The 17,679-nt window shown below is 38.7% G+C and overlaps 1 protein-coding gene across 2 annotated transcripts in view; it reads left to right on the forward strand.

Annotated features, from left to right (window-relative positions):
* Positions 1-396: 396 nt before the first annotated feature.
* The window catches only part of LOC131073776 (DNA ligase 1), a 191,382-nt gene continuing 174,099 nt past the window's right edge, over positions 397-17,679 (forward strand). Inside the window, exon 1 of one of the 2 annotated variants that reach the window (XM_058010272.2) lies at positions 397-1,210. In XM_058010272.2, the coding sequence (XP_057866255.1) occupies positions 563-1,210 (648 nt within the window). In that variant the 5' untranslated portion in view covers positions 397-562. The remainder of the gene's footprint in view (positions 1,211-17,679) is intronic. The other variant, XM_058010271.2, reaches the window with a different exon arrangement.

Raw genomic sequence — 17,679 nt, forward strand, 5'->3', positions numbered from 1 at the left:
TTAAAGAAAAATAAATGTTATTTTGATAAATTTAACCCCACTTATGATCACGAGCAAAAGGCATACACATGGGCAAACATACCTCGGTGAGTGAAGTTTTTTTAGCTCAATTTAGGACTAGTTCACACCATCTCTAATTTGAAATAAGTAGATGGAAAAGGCCCAAAGAAGAATGAGAGGAAAAGATTTGTGCTTTACATAATAGGGATATCCGAATAAAAGAAACACTTTATCTCAGAATGTGAAGCTTACAATGACTATTTTACTAAAAAAATTGTTTAAATAAGATAACTCTAATGTCCCATAAGACTATTTTTAACATTGTGAATGTTAAAATATGTATTGTGTAAACATAACATTTAAGCAAGCAGAAAGATCGCGAATTCTATCGTTACGGCGGGAAAAGAGAACAAATATCAAAACCCTCCTCTCTTACAAAATTAAAAACTACGATAAAAATGCAGTCTAATTTCCCGCGGTTCGAATCCCGACACAGTGAGACTCAAAACCCCGGGCTTACGTCCACTTGGGTTTGAATCTCATTCCTTTCTCTCAACTCTAAATGTTGAGGGTTCCCATCCTGCACTCCATTACAACCATTCGCACGCCGTTTACTTGCAGACTCGTTTCAGCCTTAAATCCCACTGTCTTATCAGCGCTTTCTTACAGCAGAGGCCGTGCTTTAATGAGCGCCAAACCAATGGCCGGAAAGAGCGTGGCTGACGTTCTCATGGGAGCCGCCAGGGCGGCCGCGGAGAAAAAGGGCCGCCCGCCATTGAAGCACCAGGCTAAAGCAGAAGAGGTAAAGAAGGCCGTTATTGCCGAAGAAGCTTCGCAGAATAAAAATGTTGCACCCCCTTCTGTGGATGATAAAATTGCGCTGCTTACAAAGAAGGCGGCGGACTTCGACCCGAGGGCGGCTGCATTCTGGAAAGACGGCGATAATGTACCATTTTTGTTTCTTGCCCGTGCACTGGATTTGATTTCCAACGAGTCCGGCAGAATCGCCATTACGGAAATTTTGTGCAATGCGTTTCGAACCGTGATGGCCACAACGCCCGGGGATTTGTTGCCCGTGGTTTATTTATCGGCGAATAAGGTGGCACCTGCTCACGAAGGGGTGGAGCTTGGAATTGGTGATGCCGCCATTATTAGAGCGCTTGCCGAGGCCTTTGGGAGAAAGGAAGACCAAGTCAAGAGCCAGATGAAGGTAAGCTGTTTTGAAATTAATTTTATATAAAAAGTAAATAAAAATAGGGTTTCGTGCGGCTCCTTCATCTTAAGCCACGGAAACAAATCAACGAGGCATAGCTCCCAAACACGTTCGGTGTTCTAATTTTTGTTCGTAATCTGTCAAATTATACGTGTTAAGGCAATGGCGTCTGGAATAATTGTGTACGCCAAAACTAGAAAACTGGAAAATTTGAAACACTCAGTTTGGTTCAATCATCCATCACAAGAGAGCTTTGGGATTCTGATTCAATTTTTGTTAAATTAAATTTTTGTTGAACTCGCAAATTCAAGTAAAAGTTCCATGCTCGACAGGGTTTAAGCTTGGGTTTTAGCATGCCAAGTACCCATCTCAAGTTTCTATCACTAGCAAAAGCCTCTACCTCTCTCTCTCTCTCTATATATATATATTTAGCATGTCAAGTACCCATATCAAGTTTTGATCACTAGGCAAAAGCCATATACATACACATACATCTCTCTTTCTCTCTCTCTCTCTATATATATACACACACTTACATTATTGGATACTTTTTCAATATCCTCACACATTTTTTATTTTTTATATTTTGGTTTCTGTTATTTCTCGAGGGTTGTTTAATGAGAAAAAAGATTGGAAAAAATTCTTTGAAAAAAACATAAATTTTAATCAAAATGCAGTTATAAAAATATGAAATATGTTTGTAGAATGTTGGTGAAATATCCCTGGCTTATTTGCAATAAAAATTTCTATTTCCTTTCTCAAAATTATTACCACTTACAAATGCAGATTGTGAATCAGACAGTTTAGACGACAAATGTTCCAGACTTAATTATTACTGAAGCTCAGAAATATACAACTTTCAAGTCTAGACAGACTTACATCAATTAATCAGCACAGTACTTATAATGCTCATGTATACTGGTGGCAGGGATAGATCGGTTTATTGGCGTTGGAAGTCAGCTATCCTTTGCCTTACTATCCCATGATATTCAGTAGGCTCCACCCTTAGTTAATTTTAGTACTTTCAGATTAGATAACACTCAGAAAATCAGGATTTGTTTCTAACTAGGTTTAATTAGATTTATTGATTTTCAGATTTAAGCATAGTAAAAATGAATGCAAAAAGACAAGACAAAGATACCCTGGGAAAACCTTCTAAGAGGAAAAACCCAGCCAGAAAAGATCCTCAGATCTGATTATGGTTTTGATTCAATTGATAGTTACACACTTATTTGAAGTATAGAAGTTGCAGTCATAGAGAAGATGCTACAAAGGACTAGGGCTGCAAATCATGATCACTGGTTCAATGATAGCTTTGTTGTCTGCTGTGATCTAATTGGTGATCTGCTGCACATAAGTGGAGTTTGCTGCCACCTAATTGGTAATAAAAGGAGTTTGCTGTGATCTGCTGTGCATGAATGAAGTTAGTTGTGTTCACAAAGAAGTTCGCTATGTTCTGAATGAAGTTCGCTTATTTTGCATTTGTATTTCGCCTTTTTACTTGAGCTACTTTTTTTTCATGTTGTGAAGAATGTATGCTTTATTTATAGGAGATCAAACACCCCTAACCAAGTCGGCTTTACCCTTTTAATTTGCAAATTAATTTATTTAATTTCCTTTGTTTGTGGAGTATAGGTCGGCCCTATCAAGGAGTAGCGTGGGGACCTTTTGGAGTGGCCGAAGGGTATAGGACCTGACCCCATATATTGGAGAAGGGGTTGGTCCCTAGGCGGATTCCAATGTTGCCCAAGGCAATTGGAATCCGCCAGGCCCTAATTATAAACAACACTCCCTCTTAATTAGTGCAGAGAATCATAACCATAATCTTCCGTCTTGCACACAAGCATAGACTGGATCCACCTTGCATTGCCCGCAGAGGGTGGAGAGGATCTTTTCTACCATCTTACATTGCCTGCAGAGGGTGGAGAGGATCTTTTCTACCATCTTACATTGCCTACAGAGGATGGTTGACAATTACACTAATACCATCTTACATTGCCCCCAGAGGATGGTTTAACAATTACACTTTTCCCTGAGAAGTTTTACAATACCATCTTACATTGCCTGCAGAGGATGGTTTAACATTTACAATACCATCTTACATTGCCCGCAGATGATGGTTACTAATTACACTTCTCCCTGAGAAGTTTACAATACCACCTTACATTGCTTGCAGAGGGTGGTTAATCTTACATTGCCCGCAGAGGATGGTTAATAATTATACTTCTCCCTGAGAAGTTTACAATACCACCTTACATTGCCCGCAGAGGGTGGTTTGATACAATACAAAGTATCACTGAAATTGAGACTCCCTCTCAATTAGGGTTTCATTTTCCACAATACCAAGTTTGTCCCTGAAGTACACAAACTTCACTTTGGATAGAGGCTTGGTAAGAATATCTGCAACCTGCTCATCAGTGCTGACATACTTCAACTGAATAGCACCTCTTTGCACCATATCCCGAATGAAATGATAATGGGTTTCCACATGTTTTGACCTGTCATGAAACACTGGATTCATAGACATTTTAATACAACTTTGGTTATCACAATGAATAACTGTAGGATCCCATGGCTGACCAAACAGCCCAACAAGAAGCTTACGAAGCCACACTGTTTCTCTGGAAGCTACACTTGCTGCAATATACTCAGCTTCAGCAGTACTCAATGCCACTGAGGATTGTTTTCTGCAAGCCCAAGAGATCACTGCAGAACCCAAGCTAAAACAAATACCGGAGGTGCTTTTCTTGTCTGTGACGCTTCCAGCCCAGTCTGCATCAGAATAACCTTCCAAGGTTATTGGAGTGTTAAGTGGATACTTCAGCCCAAAACCAACTGTGCCTCGCAAGTATCTTAGGATATGCTTGGCTGCAACAAGATGAACATGTTTGGGCAAGCTCCTGAACTGGCTGAGAGCATTCACAGCAAAACATATGTTTGGTCTAGTGTTAACTAGATACATCAGTGATCCAATCAACTGCCGGTACTCGGATGGATCTGCAAATTCAGAGTTAGCTGCAGAAACACTTAACTTCTTTAAGTTAGATTCCATAGGAGTAGACATGGGTTTACAATCCATCATTCTAAATTTTTTCAAAATGTCAATAGTATACTTTCCTTGACTTAGAAAAATTTCGTTAGATCTTTGCCATAATTCTAGACTTAGGAAATAATGCATTAGACCTAAATCTTTCATTTCAAATTTTGAAGCTAGTTCTTTCTTGCATCTAATAATAAGTTCATCTTTACCAGTAAGGAATAAGTCATCCACATAAAGAACTAGAATTAGCATTTCATCATTGGCTACCTTAAAGTATATGTTAGAGTCAGCATCATTTTTACAAAAGCCTAGACTTAGCAAGTATTTATCAATTCTTTCATACCAAGGACGAGGAGCTTGTTTAAGACCATACAAAACTTTCTTTAACCTGCACACATGGGTTAATCTATCTTGAATCTCATACCCCTCAGGTTGCTCAATATAGACTTCTTCCTCAATGACACCATTGAGGAAGGCAGTCTTAACATCCATCTGATGTAGTTTCCAACCCCTAGCAGCAGCAATGGCTATTATCGTTCTAATGGAAGTATATCTAGCAACAGGAGCAAATGTTTCTTCATAGTCTATGCCTTCCTTTTGAGAAAAACCACGAGCTACAAATCTAGCCTTATATTTTTCAATACTACCATCAGCATTATGTTTAATTTTAAATAACCATTTAGAGGAAACAACAGATTTACCTTTGGGTCTGGGCACAATGTCCCACACATCATTCTTGATGATTGACTGATATTCTTCATCCATAGCAAGCTTCCAGGCATGATGAATTAAGGCTTCTTCAACATTGCAAGGTTCAGTTTCAATGAGATTGCACATCAAAGAAACGTAGTTGGAGGATACCTGAGGTCTCTTAGTTTCACGGAAGGTGCCTTTGGGAGCAGCAAATCTTTCAGCTTCTTGAATGGTGTTCCTTACCCAAAGAGGCCTCTTTTTGGTAATGACAATGTCACTAGGAATATCAGTGGGATTCATGGGCTCTGGAGGATCATCATGATCATCTTGAGGAGGAGGTTCGACTTGCTGCCTCTGAATCTCAAGGTTAGAATCAACATTTATATTTTGATTGTCATTAACTTCATCAATAACACAAGAACCTTTCGATTTCTTAAAAGCAATGTCTTCTTCAAATGTAACATCCTTACTTACCTCAACGTACCTTTGCCTTGGGATGAGAATCCTGAATGCCTTGGAGGATTCACTGTACCCGACTAGCATGCCTTTTTTTCCGGAGGGTTCCAACTTTGATTGCTTTTCTTTGGGCACATGAACATACACGGGGCTTCCAAAGATTATGAGGTTACTAATGTCTGGTTTGGATCCTGTGAAGGCTTCTTTCGGGGTCATGTTCTTTAGAACACAATGAGGACATCTATTCTGGATATACACTGCTGTTCTAGAAGCCTCAGCCCATAGAAAGGTCTGCAAGTCTTGATCGTGGATCATAGCCTTTGCAGCTTCCATAATAGTCCTATTTTTTCTTTTAGCAACACCATTTTGTTGAGGGTTGTATGGAACACAAAACTCTCTCTTAATTCCTGACTCAACACAAAAATCATAAAAGCTACCGGAGGTGTACTCACCTCCATTGTCAGATCTTAAACATTTAATTCTTTTACCATAGGAGTTTTCAGTTAATGCTTTAAACTCTTTAAATTTACTTAAGACTTCATCAGATTTTTTAGATTTCAAGAAGTAGATCCAAGTTTTCCTAGGAAAATCATCTATGAAGATTACGTAATAAAGAAATCCACTAGGAGATGCTATAGACATAGGACCACATAAATCAGAGTGAACAAGTTCTAGTTTGTCTTTAGCTCTATTTTCACTTTTATGAAATGGACTTTTAACATTTTTGCCTATAGCACAACCTTTACAAGTGTTATCATGAATTTGACTAAGTTTAGGCATACCTTTGACTAATCTTTCAAGGGATGGAAGAGCTTGATAATGCAAATGTCCAAGTCTTCTATGCCATAACTCACAGGATTCCGGAGCCTCATTAATGAGGGCTTGAATAGGGTTAGTAGAGAGCTTATAAAGACTATCATATCTATGACCAATTATACGAGCAGATTTAAAACTAGCTTTCTTAGGCCAAGCAAGAACTTTTCCCTCAGAAAATGCAATTTGATAACCTTTATCTTCTAGAGCAGAAATGGAAATTAGATTTCTTTTAATTCCAGGAACAAAAAAGATATCACTGAGATGCAAGGAAATATTAGAATCTAAATTCAGGGAAGTATAGCCAGAACCTCTTATCGAGTAACGAGCGTCATCACCAATTACCACGTGAAGGCTGGTATCTTTTTCAACTAAGCCTGAAAGGTGATCATAGTAACCTGTGATGTGTCTGGAGGCACCCCTGTCAATCAACCATGTATTGCTATTTGAAGGAACACTGCTACATAGAGCGGAGATGAATAAGAAGTCATCATTTTGTTCTGAGACTTCATTTAGGTTGGCTTCACTTTGGTTAGGGTTATTTTGACATTCTTTAGCATAGTGACCAAATTTGTCACATCTAAAGCATCGAACACGTGAGGTATCTCTTGGTTTCTTCCAAGGGTGTTGGGAACTAAATGGTCTGAAATCCCTATTTCTTTTTGGACAAGGTTTCTTCCAATTTCCCCCTTTCTTGCATTGAGCTGCAAGCATGTGATGATCATCTACATGGGGGCTTTTGGTTTGCCCCCTTGTGATGAGGCGAGACTCTTCTTGGATGCAATCATTCTTAAGACGATCAAGGGTAGGTAGCTCAGTCCTGCCACTTATGGTTTGGATAAATGACTCCCATGAGTGAGGTAGACCATTTAGGGCAATCATGACAAAGTCTTTGTCTTCCATGTTATGGCCAATTAAACCTAGCTGATTCTTTAGTTCTGAAATTCTCATAAAGTAGGAAATAACAGAATCTTCTTTAGCCATTTTGATATTAAGTAGTTGCTGTCTTAAAGTAATTGCCCTACTGAGATTGTTAACTTCATATGTACCTTGTAGATGGTTGAACATTTCCGTTGCAGTGGTAAATGAGGCAATAGAGGTGACTAGGTGGTCTTTGACTGAATCAATGAGAATCTTCCTGGCCTTGACATCCTTTTTGAATTGTTTTAGTTCGGCAGCATCTGTAGGCTTAGTTAGCTCTTTCGCTTCTATGAATTGGAGAAGATCTTCTTCCTCTAGAGCCAATTTGATTCGAACTTTCCATGCAGTGAAATTGAGATTCCCATCAAGCCTATCTTCAACTTTCAGCCCCATTGACCTGACCTGCAAATGCGACAACAATCTGGAAATAAAGGCGTACCGAATTCCAAATCTGAAGATTGATCTAACCTATAGCTCTGATACCATGTTAATTTTAGTACTTTCAGATTAGATAACACTCAGAAAATCAGAATTTGTTTCTAACTAGGTTTAATTAGACTTATTGATTTTCAGATTTAAGCATAGTAAAAATGAATGCAAAAAGACAAGACAAAGATACCCTAGGAAAACCTCCTAAGAGGAAAAACCTAGCCAGAAAAGATCCTCAGATCTGATTATGGTTTTGATTCAATTGATAGTTACACACTTATCTGAAGTATAGAAGTTGCAGTCACAGAGAAGATGCCACAAAGGACTAGGGCTGCAAATCATGATCACTGGTTCAATGATAGCTTTTTTGTCTGCTGTGATCTAATTGGTGATTTGCTACACATAAGTGGAGTTCGCTGCCACCTAACTGGTAATAAAAAGAGTTCGCTGTGATCTGCTGTGCATGAATGAAGTTCGCTGTGTTCACAAAGAAGTTCGCTTATCTTGCATTTGTATTTCGCCTTTTTACTTGAGCTACTTTTTTTCATGTTGTGAAGAACGTATGCTTTATTTATAGGAGATCAAACACCCCTAACCAAGTCGGCTTTACCCTTTTAATTTGCAAATTAATTTATTTAATTTCCTTTGTTTGTAGAGGATAGGTCGGTCCTATCAAGGAGTAGCATGGGGACCTTTTGGAGTGGTCGAAGGGTATAGGACCTGACCCCATATATTGGAGAAGGGGCTGGTCCCCTTAGGCGGATTCCAATGTTGCCCAAGGCAATTGGAATCCGCCAGGCCCTAATTATAAACAACACCCTTAATAGCTTCTGTTCGATCTCAAGATGGTTACAGCTCCTTTCGTTTAGTGACTCTGTCACTGCCAGTAAACCTTAGAATACAGTGTGTGCCTTATTCATTTATTTAGGTGATTTCGTATTGGCATGAATAAGGAATAAATTCACATCACTCTGGCCACAGTTGCGGAGAAGTATCCCACAATTCCTTCCAGTATTCCTAGCGAAGAAGAGCTCGAGCCTTGTTGAAGACAAAGGCGAGGCCAGATTGGTCACATTTGCCTGAAGCTCCAAACGATCTCGGTTTGCCGGTCCAAACTTACACGACCCCTTCCAAATACTTTGTGTCCTTGTGCCACAATAGCCACAAACTAATGTGGAGATGAGATATGATTCAATGGGTGACAGAAAAGTATCATTCACTCAGAATTGAAGGGTAAAGAGGACAGGGGTATCATCGCACCTCTTAGATCGTATTCCACGATCTTGCAGTGCTCTGCACTTCAACCAAAAACCAAGCATATTAAAAAGAATCAACAAATATCTATAAAAAGATCCTATGCTGTGTTGGAGTACCCACCGTCCCAAGGTCGTCCCAACAAATTATTTAATTAATTATTAATAGATTACCACAAGTCAGCCTAAGCCAATAAGGGAATTTTAGGCGATTTCATTTGTCTATAAAATACCAAATTTATTTAAAATCAAAACTCACAAAAGATGGGTGTTGAGAAACACCATGGGGCCCAATGGGCCTTCTCAAATCGAGATCATCACAATCCTCCCATCTTCTAACTGTTTGACCTCAAGCAATTTTAAATTGAGATGTTAAAAAAATGTATATCCCCTCTGAAGTTGCATCTTTTGGTGGGAGTCCTTTCCACTTCACCAAGTACTCTGGAATTACTTTGTTCCTAGGCCTCTTCTCCTTCACATTCAACACTGTTTCTGGTTCCAATATTAATTTGCCCTCATAATCAAGTGGTGGCAGCTCCAAGGAGTGTACAATCTGTTGTCCCAGCGCTTTCTTAAGTCAAGAGACATGGAATGTGTTGTGAATTCTGCTGCTAGATGGTAATTCCAGCTCATAAGCAACCTGTCCTACTCTCCTTACCATCTTATAAGGTCCATAGGAACGTGGTTTCAGCTTTTCTGCCCCACTTCCCTTGATTGAAGATTGACAGCAGGGCTGCAACCTGAAGAACACCAGGTCCCCAACCTCAAATGACCTTTCGGTTCGATGTCTATCAGCATACAAATTTTGTTGATTTTGGGCTTGCTGTAAGTTCTCTCTAAGGGACTCTATAATATCTTTACTTTGCTGCACCATATCCTTTGCGCTTGGCACTCTACTATCAGTAATTATGAGATCCATAAATGAAACAGCATTATACTCACAGAGAGCTTGAAAGGGGATCATAACAATAGACATATGGTAAGAGGTAATGTAGCAATACTCACCCAACTGAACCATTTAATCCATGCTGTTTGTTGCCCTATAATGTAGTTCCTTATGGAGCCTTCAATCCACTTATTCACGATTTCAGTTTGCCCGTTAGTTTGTGGATGGTAGCTAGTACTTGGTGTTAATTCTGTCCCTGCCAAACGGAACAATTCCTACCAAAACAAACTAAGGAACCTGCTGTCCACTCAAATTGTTTTTGGCAGTCCATGAAGTCTGAAAATTTCCCTAAAGAACAGATCTGCCACTTGAGGTGCCCTAAATTTGGATGGCATGGCATGAAAATGAGTATATTTAGTGAGTTTATTTACCACCACATATAAACAATCCTTACCTTGAGCCTTTGGTAATCCGGTGATGAAATCCATCAAAATACTCTCCTTGTTGGGAACACATGCTCCTCCTTGTTTTGTTGATATTCCTTGCACTCCCTTACGTGTTGCATCACATCTTTCTTCAATCCTTTCCATGAGAAATGTTCTCTTACTTGTTTGTATGTCTTGTAGAAACCTGGATGGTCAACCAGTAGGGTGTCATGGCAAGTTCTTAGAGTCCTTACCTTCATTTTAGATTTCAGAATGATGTTTACTTGTCCTTTATAGAGAATCAACTCATCAGCTGCTTTGAACCTGTCATCTTGCACCTTGCCATCCAAAATATCATTAGTAAATGAATTTTTGACATAATCAGTTTTAATTAATGATCTCCAATCAACAGATATATTGGAAATGGAATGCTATTGGACTTTCTAGACAAAGCATCAACTACCACATTATTTGCTCCCTTCACAAATTCAATGTCAAAGCCATAGGCCTGAATTTTACTCACCCACTTTTGTTGCCCATCATTTAGTTCCCTTTGATTAAGAAAGTATTTTAGACTATTATGTTCAGTCTTAACTCTTAACCAAGAATCTGCTACAAACTAAATATTGTCTAAATTTCGTTAAAGCATGCATTATGGCTAACATCTCTTTATCATAAATTGAGAGTTCCTGTTCTGCCTCTTTGAGCTTCCTACTCTCATATGCTATTGCATGTTTTATTCTGCATTAAAACTACCCCTATCCCCTCATCGAAGGCATCACACTCCAACACAAAAGGAAGTGAAAAATTTGGTATTGCCAAAACAGGGTACGAACTCATTACCTCTTTGAGCTTGTCAAAGGCTCGTTGAGCTGTTGGAGACCATGCAAATGCTCCTTTCTTTGTTAGATTTGTTAAAGGGGCAGCAAGCTATGAAAACCCACATACAAACTTCCTATAGTAGTTGCATAACCCAACAAATCCTCTCAGTTGCGTTAGAATGCTTGGCCTAGGCCACTCTTGGATGGCCTTGACTTTCTCCTCACCTACACTTCATGTTCATTGATTTTGAATCCTAAATACAAGTTCTCTTGCAACCCAAGCTCACACTTACATGTTTTGGCATAGAAGGACTGTTGCTCTAAGATACTCAACACCTCATCCAAGTGTTTTAAATGATCTTCCCCAGTCTTGCTATAAACTAAGATGTTGTCAAAGAAGAGTAAAATAAATTTTCTCAATTGTAGAATAAATACTTGGTTACATGATTGGAAGGTTGCTGGAGCATTTGTGAGACTGAAGGGCATCACCAAAAATTCATAGTGCCCAGGATGACATCAAAAGGCTGTCTTGTGTACATCCTCATCTTTGACTTTGTTTGGTGATATCCTGAATGCAAATCAATCTTGGAAAAATACTTAGCTCCATGTAGCTCATCAATTTGTGGTATTGGGTAGCAGTTCTGAATGGTTCTCTTGTTGAGAGCCCGGTATTCAATACACATCCTCATGGTTCCATCTTTCTTTTTGACCAACACTATGGAAGATGCTAAAGGGCTGGAACTCGGCCTTATATGCCCCATATCCAGTAGTTCTTTGATTGCCTTTTCAATTTCTTCCTTATACACCTTTGGATGGCGATATGGAGTAATCATTACTAGCTTTGTCCCTTCTTCAAGCTCAATAATATGCTGGAAACCTTTGTTAGGGGACAATCTCGGGGGAATGTCTTTGAACACTTTGTTGTGTTTATTCAAGATAGAATTGATTTGCACATTGGGAACACCTTCCTTCTTAGCAACATTTGTATTAGTGATGTGGCATTTTGCTACCCATGCTACTTGTCCTTTATGGAAAACTTGCTCCATCCTTTTAGCTGATAATTCCATTGTCCCTTTTATTAGAATAATATCTTTCTCTTTGTGTTATTAATGGTCATTTAAGTTGTTTCTAACTTCGCCTCTAGTTAACGATTGTTTCTTTTAGAAACATCGTCTTTGTAACTCTATTTAAAGGAGCTTTGTCTCCTTGATTAATTGAACAACATCGATTCTTGGAAATCCATATGCTTTTGCATCTGTATTATGGTATTAGAGCAGAGAATTAAATTTTTTTGAAATTTTTTTGTTATTCTAAAATTCTTTGAAAGGAATTTTTTGCAAATTTTTTTCAAAGTGGTTTGCTTCCAGTGCGTGGATTTTTTGCTGCAAATTGTGTTGCGTGTCTTTGCCCTTGATCTGCATCTATTCTCGACGTGTTTTTGCTCGATTTGGTTCATCCATGGCCGACTAGGGTTTATGCAATTTTCGACTAGGGTTTTGACCCTTCAATTCAAGTCGAAATTTTATTCTGGTTGCAGATTCTTGGTGGGTTTTTCGAGACCTCAATTGGGTCGTCGACAAATTTTTATGGGTGCATCGTTTTCCATGCTTCGATTTTTGAGCCATTGAATTTGTATTTTGATTTCAGATTCTTGCTAGTTTTTCGAGAGCTTTTTTGGGTTGGTCTCATATTTTTTTGGGTGTCCCGTTTTCGGTTTCTATGTAAATATTGTCTTTTTAGATTCTTTCTAATATCAAGTGTTTCTTATTTAGAAACATCGATCCTTTGTGCATTATTTAAAGATCAATTGATCTTTTGTAAATAACAATCAATTGTTTTTTACCAATTACGTCTCCCGTAATACCTTTGCTGGATAACCCATGTAACACTACCTTTTTTCCATTGTGTTGGAAAGAGATCTCCATTTTTCGGTGGCTGGTCTCATATTTGTCAATTGCATGCAACCATTGACATCCCAAGACTACCTCCATGTCCATTTCAATCACATAAAAGTCATCCTTCAATTTGCAATCCCCCATTGTCAACTCCATTTGGAGTATTTTTCGAGTACATGAAAGAGCTGTACCACGAGCTCCCTTCACATCAAACCCTTCAATTGGGTTGTGTTTAGATTAAGTCTCTTTACTATTTCCCCATTAACATTATTATAGGTAGCTCCACTATCAATAAGAATGATTACTCGCTGCCCTTTTAGGACTCCTTTAATGCAGAATGCACTATAACGTGGTTCACCTGTGAGTGCTGCCAAAGTGCTTCTTGTTGGTTCTTCTACCTTCTCAGTCTCATTTTCAGATTTAGTTCCTTCACTTCCTGTATCTTCATTAGAGATTACTTCTATGTAATGTATTTGTCCTTTTCTAGAACATCAATGTCTTGGTTGCCAAGGTTCCTTGCATGTGAAGCACAATTTTCTCCTTCTTAGCTTCCTACGACTTACATCCAATTCTTTTGTCTTTGCTGTTGGCACCTTTGGTGGTATGATATTTCTTTGGAATAACTTTTTGGACTACATGGATGAAGCTGGTCTCTTACTAAAGTTTTTCCTTGCGACTGAATCTTCTAGGTTGAGAGCGGTAGTGATGGCATCCTGGAATGTTGTAGGGTTAGGGCCTTGAGTAGCCCTTTTAGAGGCTCAACTAATCCTTTAGCAAAGAGCATTGTGAGTCTCCAATTTGTCACATCTGGTACCATAACAAGAAGTTTTTGGAACTCAGCTGCATACTCCTCCAAATTGCCTTCTTGCCTCAATTGCGCTAGATTCCTAAAATGGACTTCTGAGTCTGCCCTATCAAATCTCTCGATCAGCCTTAGACTGAATTCTTCTATGGTGGAGATGGAATCATGCCCTTGAGGTACTAAGCCATGGTATTTTTGAGGCCTTTTCACACATTGCCCCATTGCAAATGGGGACCCCCTCTTTTTGGCTTTTTGGTCGTGTTTGTTTCTAGAGTTAGGGTAGTTGGGTATCAATTTCGAGATCCAAGCATGATTTTGCCCTTAAGGTATGATCGAACCACCTAGTCTTCAAATTGCAAGTGCAAATAGGTCTTAGGGTTTATGAAGTCGACAATGTCAATGATGCAAAAGGCTTTCATGGAAATCAAATCTCTACTCTTCCTTTGGATTTGAGCGAAAATGATGAAATTGTTGAAAGGTAATGTGAAATTTGTAATGACAGGTTGACAGGTGAGAAATCCCTATGGAGTTCGAGTCTCTACTCTTGGGAAGAAAATTGAATGAAATGAATTTAAAGAACGAATTTGTCCCTATGGAGATTGATTTTCCGCTCCTGAGGGTTTGAATTAAAGAAATTGATATTGAAAATCCAAAAGGTCCCTATGCGAATCAAACTTCCACTTCAAATAGGAGATGAAAGGATTTTGAAGCAAGTTAATGAAACAATATTTCATTATTGATTGAATGAGTACAAATGGAGACGTAGTCTCCTTATATATAGAAAACAACGAAAGACAAAACAAAAACATTCTAAATTACTTGACGTAGAAAATAGAAACTACCTAATAAGCGAAAGATTCCTAAATATCATAAAATGACCATTATAGGGTAAATAATCTAATATTATTCTAATACCCTCCCACAATGGTCAATTTATTAACTAACCATCCTACACAAGACAAAAAATTTAAAATGCAAAGAAGGCTGACTCCTCTTCAGAATGCTCTACGACATGAGCCTGCTGTTGAGACTCTCCTTGGTTGGTCTTCTGATCAGCCAAGCACTTTCTGCAGAACCTTTGAATATGACCAAGCTTCCCACAATAGTGACAGGTGAAATTCTTCTTGGAACCATTCTCAAATGTGTTTTGTTGAGTGGACTTGCCCTTGCCTATATCCTTGGCAGTAAACGCTTGTTCCGTATTGACCATGTCACTGTTGCTTCCAAACTGCTGTCTCCAACGAGCTTGCTGCAATAGCTTAGTGCACAACTCTTCAAACTTCAGGTCAACATTAGTGGAGGTAATGTTGAGCGTCTCAATAAAGTGTTCGTAGGAGCGTGGTAGACTCTTCAACGTAATCACTACCTGTTGATGTGTTTTTTAGGCATATACAAACACATAATAAAATACCTAAAGTATGTTATCCTCTCTTGAATAAAATCTCTCAAATGCTGAAGATTAGCTTAAGGATCACTTGAGAAGAGTCCAAGGTTCATGAATGTAGGATCACTATGTGTGGATAAGCTCTGTTGGTCTTTGTAATTGCTGTTTCATCAAGGGGCATTTTACTTAAGGAGAGATTTCATAGAATACTTTGCAAATGATATTTGGTGAAGTTCTTTCCTAGCACTACTGAATGTTTGACACAAAAAATGACAAAAGATAAGGGTTTAGAGAGGTTCTAAACTATCCTAAGAATGATTGGATGAAGAATGACATAAGTGGAACTCAACTATTTATAGCATCGCCATACATGAACAACTCCACTAGAACTAGTGCAATCTTCTAAGGATATTTGGAGATTTTTAAATCACTACTAATCATGGACACCATTACTTGACTGCATATCAATGATTGAGCAACAATCGAACTTAAGCAATTTCAAAGGTTCTAGTTGACCACACAAGGCGCACTTACAATCAGCAAGAGGCTAGTGGTATGGATAATGAGTTTCACAATACATCAAGTGCAACATTCCATCATTCAATCTAAATACTTAAACTAATATCAAAGATTGACTTGAGAAGATAAAGAACCATGCAATAGGCTTCAAAGATTGAATAGAAACACCATAACTTAAATGTTTTATTAATCCAATAGCCAAACAACGACAATTCTTCAAGTCCTTCTCTTATTACTCTTGACTTCTAATCAAAATCTCTATTCACTATTCTAGCACTATTATTACTCTCTCTTCTATTCTCTCTTATTATTCTATTCACCTTTCCAAATGAAATGAGTGGAGTTTATATAGGACTCACAAATACAATGAAGGGTTGAGATCAAATGGAGATCAAGGGCCAAGATTTCGCCACCTAAACCCTAATTAAGGTTTGATACAAATGAAACCCTATCTAGATAAACATCGTCACAAAATCAACCAATGAGAGAAAAGCATGCGTCGACACAAAAACCCAGGAAGCATCCTTCAATAGGAAAATGAAATTGCCAAATGGGATCATAACAAACTGTCATCTAGAATCTGGTTCCCTTTCTCACGTTCCTTTCTGGCATATTCGATGAATCTGGTCACCATATCATCTATCTTAGTCATCGGGATCTCATGCAGAGATTTCAGCTGCTCTTCCATATGCATGACCTTGTCGAAAGCTTTGACAATGGTATCCTCCCATTCAAGTTCGAGTTCTTGAGTTTTGCTTGCCACAACCACGAACTCAAGCATATTATTCAATTCTTCCTTGATGATCATTCCATCAGCTCCATGGAAGATAGCTCTTATTCTTTCCTCCAACTCCTTAGCCTCTATAACTGTTTCGAGATCAATTTTTCTTCCCAAAACAATCTGTGCTACTTCCACTATCTTATCATGGATTCAGTGTGTATTATCTTGAACTTGACTACATCCGTTTCCAATCTCCTCAAAAATGATTTTCTTCGTGCGAAGTAGGCTACTCCATCGTAGAAGGCTAGGTGTAGTTCCTTCTCTTCTTATCTTCTCTCTTGATAGGACTTCCCTTGGTGTTTTCCTTATTATTTGAAGTACTGGAATGATGACATCTCTAGCATGAGCAAATGCTTTAGAGGCTTCTATGAGGACATGAGTTCTCCCAAGGACTTTTATGACTGTATCGAGTATCGAGTATCTACTGTGCGAAGTTCCTCATCTTCTCCATATGATCAACTGACTCAACGGGAAGCAAGGGAGGCGGTGTAGTTGTTGGACTCTGATGTCTCAATGGCTGAAAATAGTTCCTCTAGGCGCTTTTCTCCTTTTCTAATCTTCTATTCTTCTCTATTTCAGCTCTCAACATGTCATTGACTGCCTTAAATGAATTAGTTGCATCACCTATAGCTTGCTCAGAGGTGAGTGGACCTAAATCAATAGTCTCCATATCGTACTCATCAGCTGTGAACTCACCTTCATACTTCTCAACCATTGGAGTAGCTATTTGCAATTTCCTTGGTCCCGAATCATCTTTAATCACCTTTGACATCTTCGTAGCTTTCCTCTTCTCGGTGACTTCTCGAGTTTGGCTTAGAAGACTCACTATATCATATGTTTGCTCTTGCTCAACTACTATTACCTCTTGAGCCAGTCTTTCTTTTAACCACTCCGGAATAGAAGATCTTCCTTCTTGAATTTGTGCTTCCTCATGCATTTGCTCATCTCTAGGTGGTGAGGTAGTCTCATCATTCTCCTCTTCTTCACCTCTTTTGATCTCTTGAATGAGATGGGTGAGATCTTCTTGTTCTTGAGATGCTTTTTCTTTGCCTTTATCATTGTGGACTGTAGATTCCGTTGATTCATTTGCTCCTTGACTCAACTCTTTTTCTTTCCTTTGTTCTTCTTGTCTAGAGGAAGGATGACTCGTACTTGATTTATGCTTCTTCCTTGAGGGTTCCTTTTCTCCACGATCCTCTTTTCTCTTTGATCATCTTGAATGAGATGGTTGGGGTGTGCCCCCACTTGCGCTTGCTTCATCTTCATCTTCATCTTTTGCTGTTTCTTCAGAGTGGAATTTCGGTGTTATATTTCGCTCTTTCAACTTCTGGTGCTGTATATCTATCCA

The sequence above is a fragment of the Cryptomeria japonica genome, chromosome 1 (genome assembly GCF_030272615.1).
Source record: "Cryptomeria japonica chromosome 1, Sugi_1.0, whole genome shotgun sequence".
Taxonomy (NCBI): domain Eukaryota; kingdom Viridiplantae; phylum Streptophyta; class Pinopsida; order Cupressales; family Cupressaceae; genus Cryptomeria; species Cryptomeria japonica.